The sequence below is a fragment of the Micropterus dolomieu genome, linkage group LG05 (assembly GCF_021292245.1).
Source record: "Micropterus dolomieu isolate WLL.071019.BEF.003 ecotype Adirondacks linkage group LG05, ASM2129224v1, whole genome shotgun sequence".
Taxonomy (NCBI): domain Eukaryota; kingdom Metazoa; phylum Chordata; class Actinopteri; order Centrarchiformes; family Centrarchidae; genus Micropterus; species Micropterus dolomieu.
In genome coordinates this window covers 22,140,440-22,162,236 of record NC_060154.1, presented here as the reverse complement: position 1 = coordinate 22,162,236, position 21,797 = coordinate 22,140,440, and the positions used below count along the sequence as shown (strand labels likewise).

General features: G+C 40.7%; 1 protein-coding gene across 2 annotated transcripts in view; it reads left to right on the top strand.

The window, feature by feature from the left end:
- The window catches only part of hcn2b (hyperpolarization activated cyclic nucleotide-gated potassium channel 2b), a 43,456-nt gene extending 21,990 nt beyond the window's left edge, over nucleotides 1-21,466 (top strand). Inside the window, exons 5-9 of one of the 2 annotated variants that reach the window (XR_006825110.1) lie at nucleotides 7,908-8,054; nucleotides 9,170-9,410; nucleotides 14,277-14,441; nucleotides 19,143-20,391; nucleotides 21,070-21,466. Coding sequence is in view for 1 of the 2 variants with exons in the window: in XM_046049463.1 (XP_045905419.1) it covers nucleotides 7,908-8,054; nucleotides 9,170-9,410; nucleotides 14,277-14,441; nucleotides 19,143-20,113 (1,524 nt within the window). In the remaining variant the exon portion in view is untranslated. Of the gene's footprint in view, nucleotides 1-7,907; nucleotides 8,055-9,169; nucleotides 9,411-14,276; nucleotides 14,442-19,142; nucleotides 21,043-21,069 lie in introns of those variants that run through there. The other variant, XM_046049463.1, reaches the window with a different exon arrangement.
- Nucleotides 21,467-21,797: the final 331 nt, after the last annotated feature.

The window sequence follows — 21,797 nt, the reverse complement described above, 5'->3', positions numbered from 1 at the left end:
GTCATGAATCTGTGTGGAGTTTGCATGTTCTCCCCGTGTCCGCGTGGGTTCTCTCCGGGTGCTCTGGCTTCCTCCCACCATCCAAAGACATGCAGGCTAGGTTAATTGGTGTCTCCAAATTTGTCCTTAGGTGTGGATGTGAGTGGTTGTTTGTCTATGTGTGGCCCTGCGATGGACTGGCATCCTGTCCGGGATGTACCCCGCCTTTCGCCCGATGTAAGCTTGGATTGGCTCCAGCTCACCGCGACCCTGTACGCAGGATAAGCGGTTGACGATGGATGGATGGATGGATGGAATATATTTTTAAGCTCAACTTCACCTGAAATTGATTTGAACTAGTGCAGTGCCTGTTCCGGGCTTGGTCGTTTGGAGCGCATGCTTCCATCTTGGTCCAGAGATGTTCTGTACCAGACATTGCTCAAAATTTGCAGTTGGAGCAGTGAAACAGATTTTGACAAAATTCACATTGCCGGAAAATCAATTTAGACACAAATGGGCATGGCTTATCTAGATAGGCAGGCCTGGACCTGGAGAATTTGTTTTCAGAGACCAACTCAAAAGTTACAGACTAAAACGTAAAATGCGTTGTTATAGCGCCACCATCTGGCCAAATTGTACCAAATCCGCACTCCCTTAGGTCCTCAGCAACACACATGCCAAGTGTGAAGTCGACCGGATGAACAGTTGTCGAGAAAATCGAAGGACAGACAGACAGCATTAATAACACAGCAGTAATAACACTGAAACAACGCAACAATGGTGGAGATTCTGCTAGGTATTCAGCGCTTCCTTAGAACGCTTCCGAAAAGTTTTACTGCTCTGTTTCAACACATTCATTTCTAACGTATCTCAATCCTGCATGATGACTCTGTGTAACTCTGTTTCAACAATGTAATTTATTCAAAGTTTATTAATTCTGAATGCGCTGTATGTCCAGATTTCAAATGTGACACTGCACTCCCTTGGGGCCTCACACCCACCGCGTGTGAGGACAATTGGATGAACAGTTGTCGACATAAAAGAAAAAAAGAAACAGACACGCACACATAGATTCCTGCCTTTATTAGAGATGTGGAATATGTTTTTGTTTATAGAAAAAATCCAGGTGAAAATGGGTGCAGTTTTGATGTCTTTTTAGATATTAACACTGGTGGTTCTAAAGTCATACATTTTCAAACTCTGGTTTTAAGGGGGTAGATTTAGTACTGCAGATCTATAAAGTTAGGAGACTCTAAAGAGTCATATTTAATGAAGAATGACTCAAGTCAGTGCACCAGAGTCCAAAATATCCTGACTTTTAGTGCATAGTATGGGTCAGAAAACATACAACTGTTCTCAAAGGCTGAGCCTATAAGGACTTTGGTATTACTCCCAATTATATGCAAACTGAACTTGAAGTGCAACATTGGAGTGCCCCTTTAAAATTCAGAAAATACAGATATTAGGGACATCTTCCTGATATTTCCGTCCTGTTCCCTCCTTTTTCAAAATCCACACTGATATTGCCTTAAACCTCTAAGCTCCTTCTCTGACTCATGTTGTCCTTTATGTTAAGTTAATATGTACAAAGCGATATTATTATGTGGTAATGGCTTCAACCTGGAGGAAGTTTCTCTATTATTCGTCATATGTTGGTGAATCATAATGAACTCAGGAGGCAAGTTTAAAACGTTGACTTGCATCACACATTGTAAAACATGAAGATTTCCTTGTCTCTTCTGTTGTAGTCATCCAATAATTTTATATTTAATATACAGTAGGATGTAGAAATACAGTATTTTGTTATTTAAACCATGCTGACATTTTTTCAGTCCCTCCATGCCCTCACCAAACACACATATGTGTATCTGCGCATAAACCTTCATGTCTGTTTATTTCTGTGTGTCTGTGTCCGCTCTTCAGTCATGTGCTAAAGCATACTGCCAAAGTCAACTTGGGCTTTAGACACTTAGGACACGCGCGCACACACACACACACACACACACACACACAGATATGAGACTTGTCACATCCTGAGCCCTGATGCTCAGTGACATGGCCCATTAATAGGAGGGCCAATTTAATTTCTGTCTTCCCTCTGTGGCAGCTTACAGTGACAGCCATGCATCATGCTCGCAAGCCACCAACTAGAAGCTTTATGTCCCATAAAAAACTCCCCTCGAAATTGGATTTCAGAAATGTTGTTTTATGAAAGTACTGCAGGAGGGGCTATGTCTTATCTGCACTCCAGGCTGATGGACACTGCATTATTAATACAATTTGGGAGGATTTTAGCTGTGTCCGACATGTATATTTTGCTTGTATTGAGACTAGATAATGGTAATTTGAAGAATATTTTAAAGTTTAGGTTTTGAAAACTTGCCATCTTGAAGGGTAAATAATCATTGCACAAGTGTGTATCTGGGTATAAACATGGGGATTTGTTCATTTGTAGAAGTTCGATGTCTTTAAGTCTGTGAGTCGGAGCATTAACCCATCATCTCTCCCTTCTTCCCTTTTTTTTTTGTTTCAAACAGCAACAAACATCTATACTATGGCTCAGGTAGAGAGGGTTGGTCACTAATTGAAAGATCAGCATTTCAATCCCTGGGCTTTTTCAGTCTGCATGTCATAGTGTCCTTGGGCAAGAGACTGAACCCCAAATTGCTCCTGAAGCCATCATCAGTGTGTGTATGTGTGTGTGTGAATGATTAGTTTCTGTTCCTGATGAGCAGTTGGCACCTTAGCCTCAGTGAGTAAATGTGTGTGAATGGGGTGACTGTGATCATGTAGTGTAAAGGGCTTTAATGGACTGTACTTGAATAGTGTATTTCGAGTCTCGAAATACACTATTCAAGTACAGTCCATTGACCACAGAGGAGAAATGCATGTCAGCCTTACTACAACTATCTCACTTCAAATGTTGTCGTTAAGAGGTTATCTTCTTTTTTTTTTCTTTGGAAACATGAGGCCGTTTGAGTCTCACTCCCATCCCACTGACTCTGAGTGACATGGTCACTAATCTGAGTCTAATGCTGAGAGAATCAGAAAGTCAATAAAACTCAGCTGCTTCAACAACCACTTTTAAAGTGGAATGAGAGAATAGAGAGAAAGAGAGAGAGAGATGTCATTTCAGTTTAACTGAGACTGCCACACACTGAATCCCCAGGCAGGAAACACTTAATAGGAGACTCCCAGTTTATCCCCATGCTTGATTGAATGAGCTGGATATTCTGAAAGTCGGCTGCATCTTTATTGTTACTGACACATAGCAAATGGGGATGAATTTGTCGAATTTAAGTGAATTGGCTTTAGTATTTTTTTTCTTTTATTGTGTCAGTTAGGAGTACGTTTGTACATTTTGGGGTATCTCTCTCTCTCTTATATCCTAAATGAATATATATGTTAATAATAAATGAAAATTCAGATTGTTGCTGTCCGGATTATGTCTTTACTTTCATGATGGCTGGGGGTGACAATCTGTAAGGTTTTAATTTAATACTTTTCATGTGAAATGAACCATGGCGCAGGGCAATTAATTAAGACTGAATGAGATGGAGATTAAAATTGGTTTACGTAAGGAAGAAAGGGATGCAGCAAATTGTTTTTGCAGATGTAATTTCATTATGTGGTTCATTAAAGTAAGTGATCTACTGTCCATTGTCATGTATGAGGTCATGCTGTACTGTATGTATATGTATGTAGTATTTATTTGTGTAGTATATACATCACATTGGAGAACAATCTGAGACTGGGCAATAAAAAGTGCCTGAAAGAGAAAGGGAAAGAAAGAGCATAACGAACATTTGGAATAAAAGCAAAAAGAGAAGGATTATAGGAGATAGTGTGGATTTATAGAAGTCTAAATAGAGATGAAGAAATTAAAATCAGCAAAAATGCCTCTAAAATTTGATCACGTTTTCCTGAAAATAAGGACAAATGTCACTCTCTTCAGCCAATGTTGCAATTCTTACATAAACCCAAGTTTTTAACCTTTTGTAAAAAAAAAAAACAAAAAAAAACACTCTGCTTTATATTATGGAGAGAAAATCTCCCTGTAGGGAATCAAAATGAATGATGTTCTACCATGACAGCCAGTCTGTGCTGTATAAAGGATATTGTGATTTGCCGTGTCACCTAAGCCCCCAGGGTCAAGCCTCCATTTTCTTCTCTAACCGATATGTCACCTTACAGTGTGACAAAGTGTAATTTCCTGGACAGCGAGCATCCTATCCCTTGTATGTGTCATTGACTGTTAAAGGCAAGGTCATTGTCATCACCCACCCCCCCACCCCCCCATCCTCCATACATGGCGTGTCCTTATAAATTGTGATTGTTGGGTCAGGACTCAAAGGCAGGAAGGTAATGGCACTCTACATGATTAAAGAATTAGATTCCTCCTGATACATACAGGGTGTAGTATATACACACACTACAGTACAATTTATCAGTTTTTTTGATTTGCTGAATTATTGAACAGACTTTTTGATCTTGTTATCTTCTTAATTGACTCCTTGGTATAGCATATGATTCACATCATTGTCATACCCATCAAATCATTCAGACTCCTTGTCAGTGGTGGAAAGTAAGTGGTGGAAGTACAAATACTTTGTTCGTTTTTTGGACTTTACTTGAGTAATTTTAGTTGTTGCAACTTTTGTAAAACTGATGATGTGGAATCAACTTCGCTCTGCCATACGCAGTGATAGTAATCAAGTCACTCTCGCAGAGAGCTGGAGGGCCCCGCCTCACTCGTTTGTCAAAGGTGAAAGCGAGTGTTGATGTTAAGCTTACTACTTTGATTAGAGGATGAAAAGGGACTATCCTTCTGTGCACGAGAAGAGAAAACACTCAATGAACTGCGGGAACAGCAGTCAGGTAAACTTGTGTTCCCTCCTCTCAAAGTCTGATGTCAGCAGATAACAGTAATGTTTAGTTAATGTGCAGCTGCAGTGCGTCTCTCTCTCTCTCTGTCTGTCCTGCTAAGCCAGCTGAGCAGCGCATCTCTTGTCTGTCTGTGTCTTAGTTACTTGCCAGACTGTGACTGAACAATGTTGGAGTGAAATATAACTATTTGTTAAGTTTGATAAACGCTGACCTGCCATGGTGTTTATAAACTGTAGCTGCAACTGTATTGTGATTCGCTGTAACTTGTCCTGCTGTATTCAAATGTGTCTTGAGTGAATTTAATATGATTTTTTTTAAGATCAATAGATTTGAATGTGTAGTACTTTTTACTTTTAGTAACTTAAGTACTTTTAAAACCAGGAACTTTTTTACTTTTACTTGAGTAGTAATTTACTGGATGACTTTTACTTGAGTATCATTTTACGTGTGGTATGTGTACTTTTACTTAAGTATGCAAATCAAGTACTTCTTCCACCACTGCTCTTTGCGCCCTGTGAGGTATCTGCATTTGATTCTTCACTCATGAGTGTCGAGTGAATATCTCCAAATTGTCTCCTTTTCAGGGGCTGATGCCCTTTTTAGCTTGACCTTTCTTATTTCATCAAATTCAGCATCAACGCAGTATCCCTCAGGAACTCCTTGAGGGAATGGCAAAAAAAAATGGCCATCTGCTTGGACACAAGGATGAACTGATTAGAATTGGTCAAAGGTCAAGGTCACTGTGACCTCACAAAACAAGTTTCTGGCCTTAAGAATTGATGACCATATTATGTAGTTGGTTGGACAATTAATTTGTGACCTCAAAATAACTACACATCTTTGGTCACAATTAAATGATTGATGCAGTAATTATGGCAAAATTTTACACAGATGTTTAATGGGGTACAAAGATGAAGTGATGAAATCTTTTTACCCAAAAGGTCAACTTCACTGGGACATCATAATGTCCTTTTTTGCCTATTATCCAATACCATAATTCAGGAACAGACTGGAGATGACCATATGAAGATTCAGTGCATGTGTACCTGTTTAGCAATTACAGCTATGATAATCCTTCATTAATCAGTTCAACAATGTATATTTACTAGAATCATATGTATCATCAATATAGTGATAGCTTACATTTATCAAATGTTTACTTACTTTTTATTCAATTCTTTCCAGGAACAGTACATGCAAACTGCGACTTGAATGGTTGGCAGAGACATACAACTCCAGGGTGGTAATTCTAGTTTTATGAGACTTGATTCTTCAGTTGAGGTTAAAACAATGAAAACTGACAGCTTTGACAGTTTCAAAGGAGAAAGGCAAAAGAATTACAACTCCGCTGATTAATATAGACGTTGCAAAACCACAGGTAAGCTGTAAACAACGACAGCTTTGCTTGACAGGGTGCAATCAATTTCTTTTTCACTGCCAGTAAGTGGCACTGTAAAAAATAAAACCCAGAAGTGTTATTACCCAAGGCTGTTTGCACAACACTTATCTAACCATCATATTCGAGGAAGAAATGAGCTGCATCTTGTTGTATCTGTCCAATTGTGGTGTTGGACCGGGTTGCTTCTCCCTTGACCCTCTGCTTGAAATGTACTACTCATTCACTTCCACAGTGTGATGATTCACACCGCTTAACGCACACACAAACACACACACTACAGAGACCTTACATAACGTTTTAAAGCCACTCCAAATGCCGGGCCACATGGATTTGTTGCCCTTCTTGCACATTGATTGACTGTATTGATCAGTTTTAAAACAGCCTTTCTGTTGTTGGGTCCTTGAAAAGTTGATTCATTCATGTCATTCCTGCTTGTATGGTGTTCTTTGTTACCCAATGAGATTCAGGACTTCATATGTGTACCATTTGTTGCATCTTTCTGCATCTTTTTGGAGCATTAGCAAGTCTCCTGCTGATATAACAGGTAGTGAACAGCTCACCACAAGTTTCTTGTTGGCATGTGGCAACTTTTTCACCCACAGGATGTTGTTGAATTTGCTGTTGTTGGGGTGTTTGTGTGTGTGTGTGCGCAGTGTAATGGTGTATTTTTTTGGTTTACAGGAAGGTGGTGACTCTGAATCAATGTAGTTTGTCCCGTCCTCCTGGTGTAAATAACACAAACCCAAAAACCATATGTGTACAGTGAATGTGGAATAATCGAAAGAGCCATGCGATTCCACCTTACACCAGAAGCTATACAGTAGATCCTGCAGCTGCTATATTCCCAGGGAATCCAGGCATGAAATGTGTTACGGAGCATAAAAATATATTGGTGGACATTCAGGCTGCATGTAGGTAAACATAACAACAGAGAATATGTGATCGTGTGAATCACTTGCATGAGCAAACATGACGTGCTGCAGCCGACATCCATTTTCAGCTCTTTATTTTTTTTTTTTTGGTCATGTAGTTACACATTTATCATTTCCACCATAAATAACAAACACAGTCCTTTGTCAGAATAGGAATAGGAGGACACAAATGCCCACTGGTCATGGAAGAGTTGTTTCATATATTTTTCCTCATGACGAGCACAACACAGAACAACAATAGACATGTCATCCCAGTGAAAAACCTGATAATACTTTCTCGTAGATTTTTAAAATCAAGCATTTAGCACACCGAACACCAGAGAGAGAGAGACTCCCCATGGTTAAGATGTGGTTAATAGCAGCGTCTTTCTTCTCTGAACTCAGTAGAGCGTGATGAATCCTCATGGGCTCAACAGAGCTGTCATGTTTCCTTAACAACTTCATCACAGTTCACAGTAGCTACAAGGTCTAAATGGGTCACAGGATCTTCATATTTACAGAACTGTACGTCTCAATAACTGCACACATGAATGAGGTATAGTTGGTGATAAGACCATGTCTTTTTGAATATAAATGAGGAATGCGTGGTGCCCCCACAGCTTCTGTAACTTGTGTAGTAAAATCGCTAAGGTTTCTGAATCCTGTTTCCATTGATTTATGCTTCTGCTTCTCCTAAACCACTATCTCTCACGCCTCTTTCCATCCTCTAGTACAAACAAGTGGAACAGTACATGTCGTTCCACAAGCTACCGGCCGACTTCCGACAGAAAATCCATGACTACTACGAGCACAGATACCAGGGCAAAATGTTTGATGAAGAGAGCATCCTGGAGGAGCTTAATGAGCCCCTGCGCGAGGTATGAAAACACCCAAGCTTCCACAAATACACACACTTCTTAACCTTCCACCGGGTTAAGTGGACTGGAATAAATTCATCATAATGCTCAACTATGGTCTCTTTTCCTGAACAAAGAAAAACTGTTCTTAATTTACACACTCAGTAGCTATTGTTCCAGCCAATCAGCAACAGTTAGTGCCCGTGCACAGGTGTAATGGTGGGAGTGGGGCAGTGCGAGAGAGAGTTCTATACACTGGCACATTCGAACGCGCTGGACGCCAGACACTATGAAGAAGGAGAGATGGCTGGGTACCAGCCAGAGGAAAAAGTCTGTAGAGTATAAACAGATAAGATATATGACCAGGCAAGGGCGAAGGCCTTTCAATGCTGGAGAAACCGGAGCGGAGCTTCTAAGGGAGCACTGAAGGGAGTGGTATATTTGTTAGGCAGTTGAGTTTAACAATCCTTCTGCAGAATCACTTACTCTCCCTTTAAGTCACCTGACGTCATTCCAGAAAAATAACTAGATTTTAAAAGAAAGGAACAGATGGTTTTAGAGTGATTTTCATGGACTTTATGTTCCCACGCACCCAAAAGTTGTTTCTTGCTGCCAGCAGGAACTGTTTACTGCAGTTAACAGTAAATAAGGTACTCTTGCTTCAAGGACAGAGCAGAGTATGCTTCAGGAAAATGAAAATATAATAGGGAGAATACTCCAGTGAGCTTTGCCAGGGTCCCCCCAGGTAATAAAAAAAAGAAACAATAAAAAACGGTTAAACATGTGCCCTGGAAAAAATATGTTTTTAATGTCAGTTTTTTTAGCCCTTTGAAAAATATTAGGTGTAAACTGTTATACGTTCCTGTTTTCAAATAAAGAAATACATGAGCTCTAACCATCATGCTTAATCAAACATTTAATCCAAAGTTTTACTGGTTTTTCTTCCTGAAATGGCAAATCAGAACATGCCCCACAACAAAAGCTAAATCTTAGCATCTATTTTCCACATCTGACTGTTCCTTCTGGTGCTGGAATTCATGCAGTGTAACTCTTATAATGTCTAAAGTGCATGCACAACAATCTTACGACATCCAAAATAACATCAGGCTCCAACGCTGTTTCCTGTCACCATTTAGGAAATCGTCAACTTCAATTGCCGAAAGCTGGTGGCCTCCATGCCGCTGTTTGCCAATGCCGATCCCAACTTTGTGACAGCCATGCTGACCAAACTGAGATTTGAAGTCTTCCAGCCCAAAGACTACATCGTCAGAGAGGGCACCATCGGCAAGAAGATGTACTTCATCCAGCACGGGGTGGTCAGTGTCCTGACCAAAGGAAGCATCGGCATGAAGCTGATGGACGGCTCCTACTTTGGAGGTACGTCACTGTCTTTGTCACCTTAGGATCATGCTTTGTTTTATTTTTCCAATATTGCGATTTAATATGCGATTAATTTTTAAGCTCTTTACCTCCTTATTCAAAATGGACAAACAGTAAATCAGTGTATAGTATGACCAACACAATATTAGATAGATTAAACATACCCTGTTCTTTCTTGTAGGCCAGGACTTTGTTATGATGAAATTAGGTGATGCAAGAATTATTATTATGAGCAATGGTGTAGAAGAAATATAAAATTATGATATTATGACAAAGATAATTTGAGAGTCATTTCATGGCATTAAATAATATGATATCATCAGGTCGGCCTACCTATAGACCACAAGAAAAATAAAGTTCACAACAGTGTATTATACATTAAGCGCTCAATACCAAACCCACATTTCAACCACCAATTAATGAGTCGATCTCAAAAACCTAAATAAATACTCACTTTGAGGTTCAATTGAAAAGTTGGCCAACGAAAATAAAACCATGTGACGTCTCTCGTGTTTAATAGACAAGCTTGGTAATTCTCTGACAACACCGGAGTCCCCCCCTCCTCCCCTGCAGCCTGCGATGCAAGTAAGCAGCGCACTGGCTGTAACCGGGCAGTAACTCGGGACAGACTGGGCCTCTTTCGGACTTGTGCGTTTGGTTTGAAATGCCGTTTCACATATTTTTCCTGTGCTGACTGGTGGCTTTGTGTACTTCGGCCTGCTATACCGATCACAACAATACACTTACCTTACTACACGTGTCTTTCTGTTGTGCATTTTTCCTGCCCATCAAAGCCGCAGATGGCCGACGATTTCACCCACCACCACCACCAACTACTAAAGTTTTTTAGTGTCAACTTCTGTCAAGCTTAAGGCCATTGTCCAAGTCAATACAGCATAATGTGTATTAGTTGATACTTCCTCTGCAGACTGGTTTACTCTTGCGTATCATGTGACCAGAGCCTAATCGCAGCCTTTGCGATTAGTAAATCTCATTTTATCATATCGCGATAATATTGCAAATGCAATTAATCGTTCAGCCCTACTTTATTCTATTCTACTCTGTTCTATTCTATTCTGTTCCGTTTTGTACATTGTTTTCATTTCGCATTTGCTTTGGCAATGTAAATGTTTGTGTCCCATGCCAACAAATCCCCTGTGAAGTGAAGTGAATTTAATTGAATATTACGATAGAAAGGAACAGAGTAGATCCATCCTGATGTTTCACTGTAGACATCGCCAGATGCCAATTTGACATCACCCAACCCTAGAATATAACTTCTATTCTGTTCTGTTCTGTTAAACGTTTCCATGCATGTGTTATTTACACTTGGAATCACAATGCAATCCAGTAAAGTAATATCACAGATGTCTGTTTAGTATTTAAAGAGGAATTGCAGCAACAAGCAGAAAAAAAACCAGTACCCTGACATTTTACTTGGACTTCTTGTGCAGTCTTGCCTTACAGCCACTTCTGTCCCACTTTCCTAGGGAGTTGTTCCTCTGTGGCTGTTTAAAAACATGTGTTGCCTCTGCCGTTATTGCCCCATACATCCGCACAGGCGCGCACAAACATATACCCATGCACTATTTTAAGTCTCCTGGGTTGATGGTTTGGGCCATGTTTTTAAAGTGAATTGCCCTCTGCAGCCAACCAGTGTTCACTGACGTGCAGCGCTCTTGAAGTGGCATGGATACATGGAACACACACTCACATACACATCACACATACACACATCCAATTAATAACAGCTAATTAGCACAGCACAACGGTGATGACAGGGCCCGTTTGTAATGTCAAGCATAGACTGTTCAGAGCTGTCCCTGCCACCAGGGACGGACGCACAGGTCTAACTAGCAGGACTGGACGGACAACATGGTTTTACCACAGCTGTGTGGTAGGGCGCAGTGCAGTGTGTATTTGTGGTCAAATCTTTCATTTAGTAGCAGTAAGTAGATAGTGATGTTAGGCCAAACATGTGAATTTGCTCTAAATTATATTTATAGGATTTAGCTGTATTTAGTGGTTAGAAACATTAGGTCACAGATTGGATATATTTTACACGTTTCAGAAAAGCGAATGCTCCGGGCATTTACATTTACATTTACATTCCTTAGCCTGTACTGATGCCACATTTTTGTACACATTTCTCATTGGCAGACTTTCCCTGGATTGGCTCTGTTATTGTACTAATATATTTAAAACACGACAGAGCTTTGCAAACTATTTTCTGTAGCTGGAAATGCGGCGGAGTCTGCAGTTTAGCCTTTTTTGCGGTCTAGCAGAATAATGTTGCCTACCACTTGTCCAGCCACAGCCATCACATTACTTAGCATCTGTTCATTAAATAACAGCTTGATCCTTAATTGGGTTTGGTGACAATATTGAAGTTACATTACAATTTTTGTACAGTAGCATATTCACTGCCTGACTATTACTCTGCATAGACTTGTGTTGCTGCTGCTGTGACCGGTCTTAACTGACAAAGCTTTCACTAAATGTTGCCTCAAAGTTGTTTCCTGTAATTAAAATGATTTATATTGATAGTAGCACAGATTGTGGGGGGCTTATGTAGTTAACTAATCTTTGAGCTGCATTAACTTTCAGAATCAAGAAGACGCGAATAAGGTTAACAACATGTTTAAACGGGTACCTAGAAGAGGAGAAGAAGTTAACATCGGGCAATAAAACTGTAAAAGAGAATTTTGGACATTATGTTTTCCACTAATGGGAACAGGAAACAGTGCAAGGTTAAGGCAGTCATGATCCCAATTAGTGCTAGCAACTTAACCCATGCTGGATTTATCTGTATTTTTTATTATTATATATAATAATTATATATTCGAGGATGACAGTTTCTCTATCCACAAGATGGTTACTCAGTGGTCTGAACAGCTTTTTAATGTAGCCCCAACGGTTTCATTAGTGATATTATCCTCTCCCAGCAGTTCCCACTAATGATGCTAGCAATATGCAAATGGTTGTGTTATGTATAACCAGGAAGATACCAAGTGACAATTTATGAAAGAACATCTGGGGCATCTTGTGGATTCTGAGGAGATTTTTTCGACAACTCTTACAAAACTGGAGCATCAATAATGCTTAAAATTCAACCTTCATTTCTTGAAAATTACTGGACGAAACTCAGAACACTCATAAACATGCTACAGACAGAGTAATGCAACGACCGCATGTTATATATTTATTTGTTTATTTCCATTACAGCCACTGACCATGAGGAACATTAACACTGATGTACAGTAGCCGGTAGAGTGTCTATCTTCCTAGCCTATTAATCATTGATCTACTGAGAAAATCCTTCTCAGCTAGGCAGAAAACATCGTCACACTCAAGGTCACACTTAAATAATCTCTGAATAAAAAGCTGCTGTAGACACATAGTCGGTGAATGTATGTGGGTGTGTGTGAGTGTACTGTATGTACAGTATGCGTCTGTTGTATAGAAACAGTGTATCTGTTGATATTCAAGGGATAACGCACTGAAACCGTCATGCTGTTGTGGCCTAGATCCTACCATTATGGCTAATGTTAGTTGTTTTTTGGGGGGGCGGGGTTTGCCTTAAAAGGATACGTTTGTACAGTTACTTGCTTTCTTGCCAAGAGCTTAATAATCGTCTCATATCTGTATGGTAAATATGAGACTACAGCCAGCAGCCAGTTAGCATAGCTTAGTACAAATGAGTCTTATAGTCTGTAGTCTTGTCATCATCGTGGTGCACCTGGGCAAAAAACAATCCAGCACATAAACCCCCACAGCTTGTCAAATTTATTTTTACCTTTGGACAGAACTAGTCTAGCTGTTTCTCCCTGTTTTCAGCTCTGGCGGTAGCTTCACATTCAATGGATAGACATGAGGGTGGTATCAATCTTCTCATCTGACTCGTGTCAAGAAAGTGAATAAGATTATTTCTCAAAAACTATTCCTCTAATGAACACTGCACAGTCATAGCACAGTTGCTTATGCTTTTATTATTTTATGCTTTTAATGACACAGGGGTAGGTTCGTTCACTCATTCGTTCGCTTTGTGCAGAGCCCCATTTGCTGCTGGAGCAGCCATAGTCCATTTCAGTATAGTGCCCCTATGCATGTTCTTAATGGAATCTCGCATTTCGTTTTTCTCCCTTTCCCGCATACAGTCAGAGGAGGTCGACCTTTCAGGCGGGGGAAAAGGAGGGCATATGGTTGTCAAGACAACAGTCAGCCCCAGCCCATAGAAGAAAGCTAGAGAGAATATACTAGGGGAAAGGAAGGGGAACAACTGAATGTAATGAAGCTTAGCTGCACATCTCCAAATATAGAGTGTGTTTCCTTCACACAGCTGTCAGTGCTGTGCCAGTGCTGGAGGTAATACTCAGTCTTACTATCAGTGGGTCATACTGGCTACACACAACTACTGCATGCATAAAACACTTTCATTGTAATCACTCATTTGTTTAGAAGTTTTGTACAGCCAGCATTTGGAAAGCTCGATGAATATTTAAATGTCCACATGACTAAAATATTCTCCAAATTTGGGCCAAAAAATGCAGTATCTTAAAGTGATGTTTAAGGTGAATTAAGGTGGTATAAATTACTCACTAGTAGTTTTGATGCATATGGACATCAACTGAGGCTAAAAAGTAATATCTTCCTGACAAAACATAAAGGAGACAAACAGGACCGGGTTTATTTTTAACCATCTTCGACAGAAGATGTCCTTCATGTTATTATTTGGTAATACTGTAATAGTGGGATATCACTTCTCTCTCTGTTATTTTTTCTGTCACCTTCTGACACCCTGAAGTCTGTCAGTCTGCCATTTTGTGATCTGTCACTTGTCTGGTCTCCTTTTCACTACACCAGAGATCTGTCTGCTGACCCGTGGCAGACGGACAGCCAGTGTGCGAGCGGACACCTACTGTCGCCTGTACTCTCTCTCTGTGGACAATTTCAATGAGGTGCTTGAGGAGTACCCCATGATGAGGAGGGCCTTTGAGACGGTCGCCATCGACAGATTGGACAGGATAGGTAAGACTGCCACCTTCAACAATAACTCCACCAGTTGCCTTTATTTGATATTGTTTAAAATGGCCATTTTTCCGTGGTGTGTAAAGGTGTTCAAAACTTTAGTGAGTTTGGTTAGTTTTTTTGTTGTTGTTCACTTGGGCAGACGTGAACAGCCTTTCAAACTCAGGAGCACACTAAGTAACTGCCAAGCAATTTTCTCATTACTTGTTTTCACATTGCGCATTCAATAGGTAGATTTATACACAGGCAAATGCAGACATCTGATGTCTTAAAGTTTTTTAATGCTAGTCTATGTGCTAGTCATGTATTTTATCAAAACCAAACCAAAAAACCATAAATATTTGGTTTCGGTCTCACAGAATGACATATCATTAAATCTCTGTCCACTCAGCAGGCTCATGTGGCTTTTATTTTTACTCCCTCTGTTGTGTCTTTAGAACAAAATTAAACAATGTAACAAATGAATCGTTCCATTCAGACCTAATTTATGAAATTTGTCTTAGAGATTTAGTCACGCTTAATTAGCATTACGCCTCACTGACAAAAGCCACAGGTATGGTGTCTCCCTAAGCATATGAGTCATTTATAAGATGAAACGATGCATAAGGAAAATGTATTCATTCATTAACGTGATGTCTCTGTCAAAACACTGCACTATCTGACAGCTGTGATGAACTGTGTGAATGAAAGAGGGGCGATGTGTGGGGTGGAGGAATGGAACTGATTGTGAAAATGTATTCATGGCTGTGAATCATTTATTTTGCAATTTCTTCAATTGAATGCTTCCTGTGGAAATCTGATATTTTGGAAAAAGTTTTTTTAACGTATGTGACACGTATGTGAATATCATGGCGGAAACTGTGCAGCAATACCACCTTTTGTACCTAAATAGCCTACTGTCTCTAGATTAAATTACTGATTTGTTAAAATGATTGCACAGCAGCGACTCTGTCTGAACATCTGTGGTTTGATGGCAGAAACACACACACACATACACACACACACAAACATGCACAGAGACTGCTTTCTCTTAGTGAAGCTTTGGTAGCCCCTTGTTAATGAGTAAACAATGCAAACAACTTGCCCCTCCCATCATAACTACCAAGGTCAGCAAAGCTGATGTCACATCCCCCTGTCACATGACCGCACTTCACATGTTTACAAAAGCCCTGCATCAGCCACCTGCCAGCTGTTGCCATAGCAGCTAGATTCCACACATGAGCAGCCTTCAGTCAGGCATCTCACATTTTTGGAGGGAGACTGGCGTATCTTTAAGACCCAACCACCAACCAAACATTCCCGTCGGGCTCCATGTGTGCTTGATGAATATTAATCGGTAATAATGTGTTCTTTTGTTTGACTTTGTCATCTGGATCAAACACACAGAGGCACAACGCCTAATTTGGTGTGAATAAAAAATCAGGCAAGTAAGGCTGAGTCCTTACCACAGCGGCCCAGGTTTGATTCCAATCCTGGGCCCTTTTCTGCATGTCATCCGCTCTCTCTCCTGCCTTTCCTGCCTCTCTCTGTAGCTGTCACTATACAATAAACACAGAAATGCCCCCAAATATAATCTTTTTTTGAAGGATTGATGGAACCAGACTTGTTCCAGTAGCCATCTATATGTTTTCATATAAACAGTCTCTGACCTGTCAGCCATTCCTACATAGAGAGGAGATAATCCCTTGTCCATTGACTTCATGCCATTAATACATGAAATTGGAAACACAGTGTCACAGAAGATCAGCAGAAGCAGGTGTTTAGCAGTGATTTAAAGGGGGATGGAGGTTTTACTAGGTAATAATTAGGCATTGTTGTGAAAGCGTATGTGACTTCTGCAAAAAGGGAAGCTTCAGCTAAACAACTGCTTCAATTTCATAAGGTCTCTGACCTCTAAAATTCTTCGTAACCCCCGATGAAGCTCTGCATTGGCACCTGAGACAACTTGTGTGCCTACCTCCCTATCAGGTGGTCCTTGCCCTGTTGCCTTTTTGTCCAGCTTAGCCTGAAATAGCATCAGCGGGTTATTATCACCCTTGGGTGTTGCCTGTAGCATCTGTTTGCTGTCCATGAGTCCCCAAGATGGACACCTGGCTAGTGCTACCAGTTTCTAGCTTCCTCAGGATGAAGTGTACTTCAATGAAGACCTTGTCCTCCAGGAAGGACTCTATCGATGTTACTGCCAGATTTTTCTAGGCTGCAGCACAGCGCATTACAGTAATGCGGAAGAGCTACTCAAGTTGCACACACCTTCCCTACATACCCATCTCCTGTGATTCCGTTCAATGTACAGCAGATATTGAGTCAACTGGGTGCAGCTAAGAAGGCCAGCAAGCAGCTGAATATTTCACAGACAGGGAGCTGCCCTGATTGGCCTTTAACATCATCATTAACATTGCTGCTCCAGATATTCCAACATTTCAGCCCTACCATCTGCTGGATGTAAAGCCTGGGTAAGCTTAGAGTGCCAACTCCAGTCGTCCCAAGACACATTAAAACATCCCTCTAGGAAAAAACATTTTCTTCCCCTTCTTCATACTCCGAACATCCTACGTCAGTTGTGGAAAGGTTATACGTATCTACATTAAGAGGCACCCTGTCCGGATTGGCCTTTCTCCTTTCTCCTTTCTCCTTAACTTAAGTTCCCTTTATGATTAACAAAAGGAACAGCTGACTGATTGAGGGTTTGTCCACCTCAAGTCGTCATTAGTTACCTCTCTTCACGTGTCAAAGAAATTGATTCACTGATTAGAAAGAATTGTTTCACCAAATGAGCTCCTTTTCTCTCTTCATCAAGAAGAGAGATGTCTCTGTTTACCTCCTCCATCACCCTTCCTGGTCCTTTTGTCAGAGAGGAGGAACTTAATTATAATTTGTAAGTTATCTCAGACATCACACAACATGTTTTTTCCCCATTGAATACAAAAAATGCGTGCCACAGTTAAGTCAGCAGATACAGCAACTGCTCAAGCATGTGTTGTTTGCCACCACGGTCATGGCGACCCTGTGGGCCTGTATCTAGGAAGCATCTCCCATTACGCACAAGTAATCGCAGATGCACAGTGAATATTGTGACTCACAGACCACTCACCGTGGAAGGGTCTTTGACTGCTTCCTCTAACAGTGTGTTCAGCTGGCCCTCTGTTCTCGGTTTCTTGAGTTTAAGGAGAGCTGAGCTGTGAGGTTGCTGCATGTCTCTGGTACTGCATACATGTGGGGATAAGCAGTCGTGAGGCTACACTCATACTCATGGTGCTGGAGTTACATTAGCATGCATGGCCAGTGCATGCTAAGCACCAGCCATGTAGAAGTACACACACACAAACACGTGCATAATCTAATCACATATAGGTAGTACATCCTTAGTAATAGAAACAGTGATAAACAAATGCCTTTGCAACAGACATTGTCAGCACTGAGATGACTCTGCAAAAACACTGGCCTGTCCCCACAATAGGCACTATAGTGCAAAATGTTAGTTGCTCTCTATTTCTCTCTCTCTGTGTTTGTCAGTGATGGATTTTGTGTGTGAGGAAAACGGCAGCTAGTTCCATATATAGGCTACTCTATCCACCATGGCCAGAAATAGAATAAAGGATGATGGTAAATGCTAAAAGCCGTTACGGTAACACTTTCTATGAAGGTCATCGCTATAATAACTTATGCATATATTTATAACACGATATAATGCGTCCATAAGACATTATAACAATTGTTATAATCACTTACAAACATGCATTAGGGGCTATAGCAAAGTTCATAATGTGTTATGAACTTTTGATTTAATGTTTTATAACTAATAGTTTTACCAGTTTATATCAATGTCCGGCAAGAATCTCCGACCATGTTCCATAACACATTATATCCATCGACTCTGCCTCGTTATGAATACACTTTAGTCACCATTTAGAATTAGTGATATAAAATGGAATAATAGCTTATAGTAATGTTTAAAGTTATATAGCATGTCATTGTTTGCTTTAAGTAAAGTGTTAAAATATCTATCCCTGTGTAATATATTACAGGTGGACATAATACCATATGAACTAATTATAAGACCTTATAACACGTAATTTTGCTTTAAGTAAAGTGACACACATTTTGCGCAGGAAAACAACTTTTATTTATGTTTCTTCACTTTATGAACAGTCTGTATGAATTTTGAACATTTTGCTGTTTCGCACAAAAACACAACATAATTACATCAAGAAAACTCCTTGGTGGTTAAAGATCGCTCAAGAGAAGACCTGTTGCCGACCAACTTCATGTAAGAAGAGGCTCAGATGTTGTCACAGATGAATGGCGAGCCTATGGACAGGCCCTAACAGATGCAGTGGACAATTAAAGACAACCACTTCACAAAACGTAGCCTACTAAAAGACATTTAGTCAAGTCAAGTAATTGTTGAAGACAAGGTCATAATACATTATGAACTTTGCTATAGCGCCTAATGCATGTTTGTAAGTGATTATATCAACTGTTATAATGTCTTGTGGACGCATTATATCGTGTTATAAATACATGCATAAGTCATTATAGCGATGACCTTCATAGAAAGTGTTACCCTGTTATTTCTATCTATAGTAAACACTGACTGAACCAAATTTTACTTGTATAACTATGGCAGGGTTTTTTTTCTTTTAGTAACCAATATCAACTACTTCAGCAACAATACTACCTTCTGTCTCCATGTCATTGCAGGCAAGAAGAACTCAATCCTGATGCACAAAGTTCAGCATGATCTGAACTCTGGTGTTTTCAACAACCGCGAGAATGAGATGATCCAAGAGATAGTTAAATATGATCGGGAGATGGTTCAGCAAGTTGATGTACCACGACCACGGGCCATGTCCATGACACCTCCTCTACATGGTGGGATCTTTACTCCTCCAGGTTCCTCCACCCAACCCCAGAATTCAGCAATTGCCACTCTGCAGCAGGCCGTAGCTATGAACTTTTGTCCCCCCATGCAAGGGAACTTTGTGGGAGCTGGGAACCTGCAGTCCCCTAGGATGGTGAGGAGATTCCAGGTGATGGAAAGTGTATCCAGCCCTGTCTCAGCCTCTCCACTGCAGTCTCAGCTCCTTGCTTCTGGTGCCTTTGCTCCCATCCTGTCCAGCCCCCCTGTCCAGAGCCCACTGGCAGTTGGAGGACGATCATTCCAGTATGGATCCAGTGGCCTGGCGGGTCCCACCTCAGGCTCCCAGCTTTCTCTAGTCCAGCAGCACACAGTCAGCCCTGCACACCGGCCCAGCACACATAAGAGTACCCATTCTTTGCAAATGGGGGGTCTCAGCCAAGACGCCAGGGCACTGTCAGCCTCTCAGCCCTCACTGCCTCATGAGGGGGCGCAACCAGGTGCCCCTAGTCCGACCCCATCTGCACGAGTCTCCTCCACTTCCATTGGACCCCCTCAGACCCCGTCAGGTCACACAGGCATCCGAAGCGCTATACCACATAGGGTGGTACTGCCCCACCAGATGTCTGTGGGGGCCTTCCCTGTAGCATCCCTGCCTGGTTCTGTACAGGGTTTTGGAACTGGTGCAGGGCTGGCAGTAGGGGGTGTGGGAACAGGTCTGGGGGACTCAGGACTACCCAAGAAGGACTCTATAGTGAGCCTTCCTGAGACAGACTACATCAAAGTCAGATCCAGGCTATCCTCAAACTTGTGATCTTAATTACACTCTTCTGGAGGAGTGACTCAATAAGGGGTTAGACTGCAGGAACACGAGGGGGGTGGGGGGGTGTTTCTGTTCTTTCTCCTACAGTTCCTCCTCTCTCTACCCACTCCAGTTATGACTATCCGAATGTATGAATGTTGAGCGAGTGGCATCAGGGAGAATCTGAGAGGAGACTGTTCTCACATAATAAAGTCTGTATGATGACTTTTGAATCTGCAGCATCGAGATGTTTCTACTCACAGACATAGAAGCTGCACAGATCACTAGAGGTAAAGTAGCATCTCTCCATCTCTGCCTCCTTTATTTACTGTATTTTACAACATAGTCAACAATATATCGGCATTTCTGCTTCACTATACTCGCATTCACCTCATTTAATGCAAATTTGGGGTCAAATGGGACTAAAAGAAAATCAGGGACCTGATACCAGAAGTTGGCACTTTAATGGGGTTTAACTACTGTATCGACCACATTTTGTCAGTAGGCCGGCTGTAAAAGATGATCTTCTCACAAAGTCATAAAGAGTTTTAACATTAAAATGGTGCGTTTTTCTTGTGTTTCTTAAGCATCCCTGAATACCAAATTTGTAAGCACAAAATTGGATAATATTTAATAAGAGATCATGAGAGAAAAAGCAAAATCTCCTTTGACTACCTTTATTCCAATATTTTAAGCCATATTTCCCCCTAGATATGAATAGATTAGTAAGTATATTTATAAATAAACGGGCATTTTCAGAATCTAGAAGGCCTCTTTTGTAAATCTTGCCTCTGATAGTCCCCACAGATACAGATGTAATCTCCTAGGATCTTCAGATGAATATCCTTCATACTGAAATTACAGCTCTGGGACAAATTGTTCCAGCCAAGCCATAGATTTCTACAGGAAATGTCTTCATGTTTGTTTAATTTGAAGCTGCATTAATCAATATTTTTTTATATTAACAGTGAATCAAATGACGAAGGGTAATGGAAAGGAGTTGCTCGTCGTAGTGAGAACCACAGAGAACAATCACTCAACTCTGCATCTCTGTGGAGCTTTTTCGTCTTTTCTTTTATTTACTTTTTAGCTCAGTTCAGTTTTCTCTACCCTGTTGCCAGAGGCAAAAGGCAGCCAGTTTCCGTGTGACCTGCACATTTAGCAAGCTGAAGAGTCAGATATTTTTCTCAGGAGTTGGTGTAGACTAAAACAGATCTAAAAGGTGAGCAAATTTCGGCTGCACATCTGTCAGGTAGCCAGAAAGAGGCGGGATTATAATGTTGCTTGTTGTCTGCTGGATGTTTAATCAGCCACATGTTTGCTAACATGTCTGCTATCACAACTTAATAAAGTAATAATATGTAAGGTTTGTGTGTCAGCTTGTTTTGCCCTTTGCGTGCCCCCAAGTCGACAAAAATTGATTAATGCAGCTTTAAGTTTAAATGAAGTAATGGGTTTATGGGCAGTAGTCATGTGAGTAGTAATATCCCACACTTTAAGTATTTTAATGTATTGTAGACATTATAATTCACTGCCAGTTAATTACAAAGAATGTTATACAGCTCAAAATGTAAATACATTCAAACTCCCATAATCCAAATATAAATCCATTCTCTTATAACCCTGAATCTCACATTTCTTGTGGCAGCAATTTGGGCAATGCGTCACTATGCCAAAGTCAATTCATACAGATAAT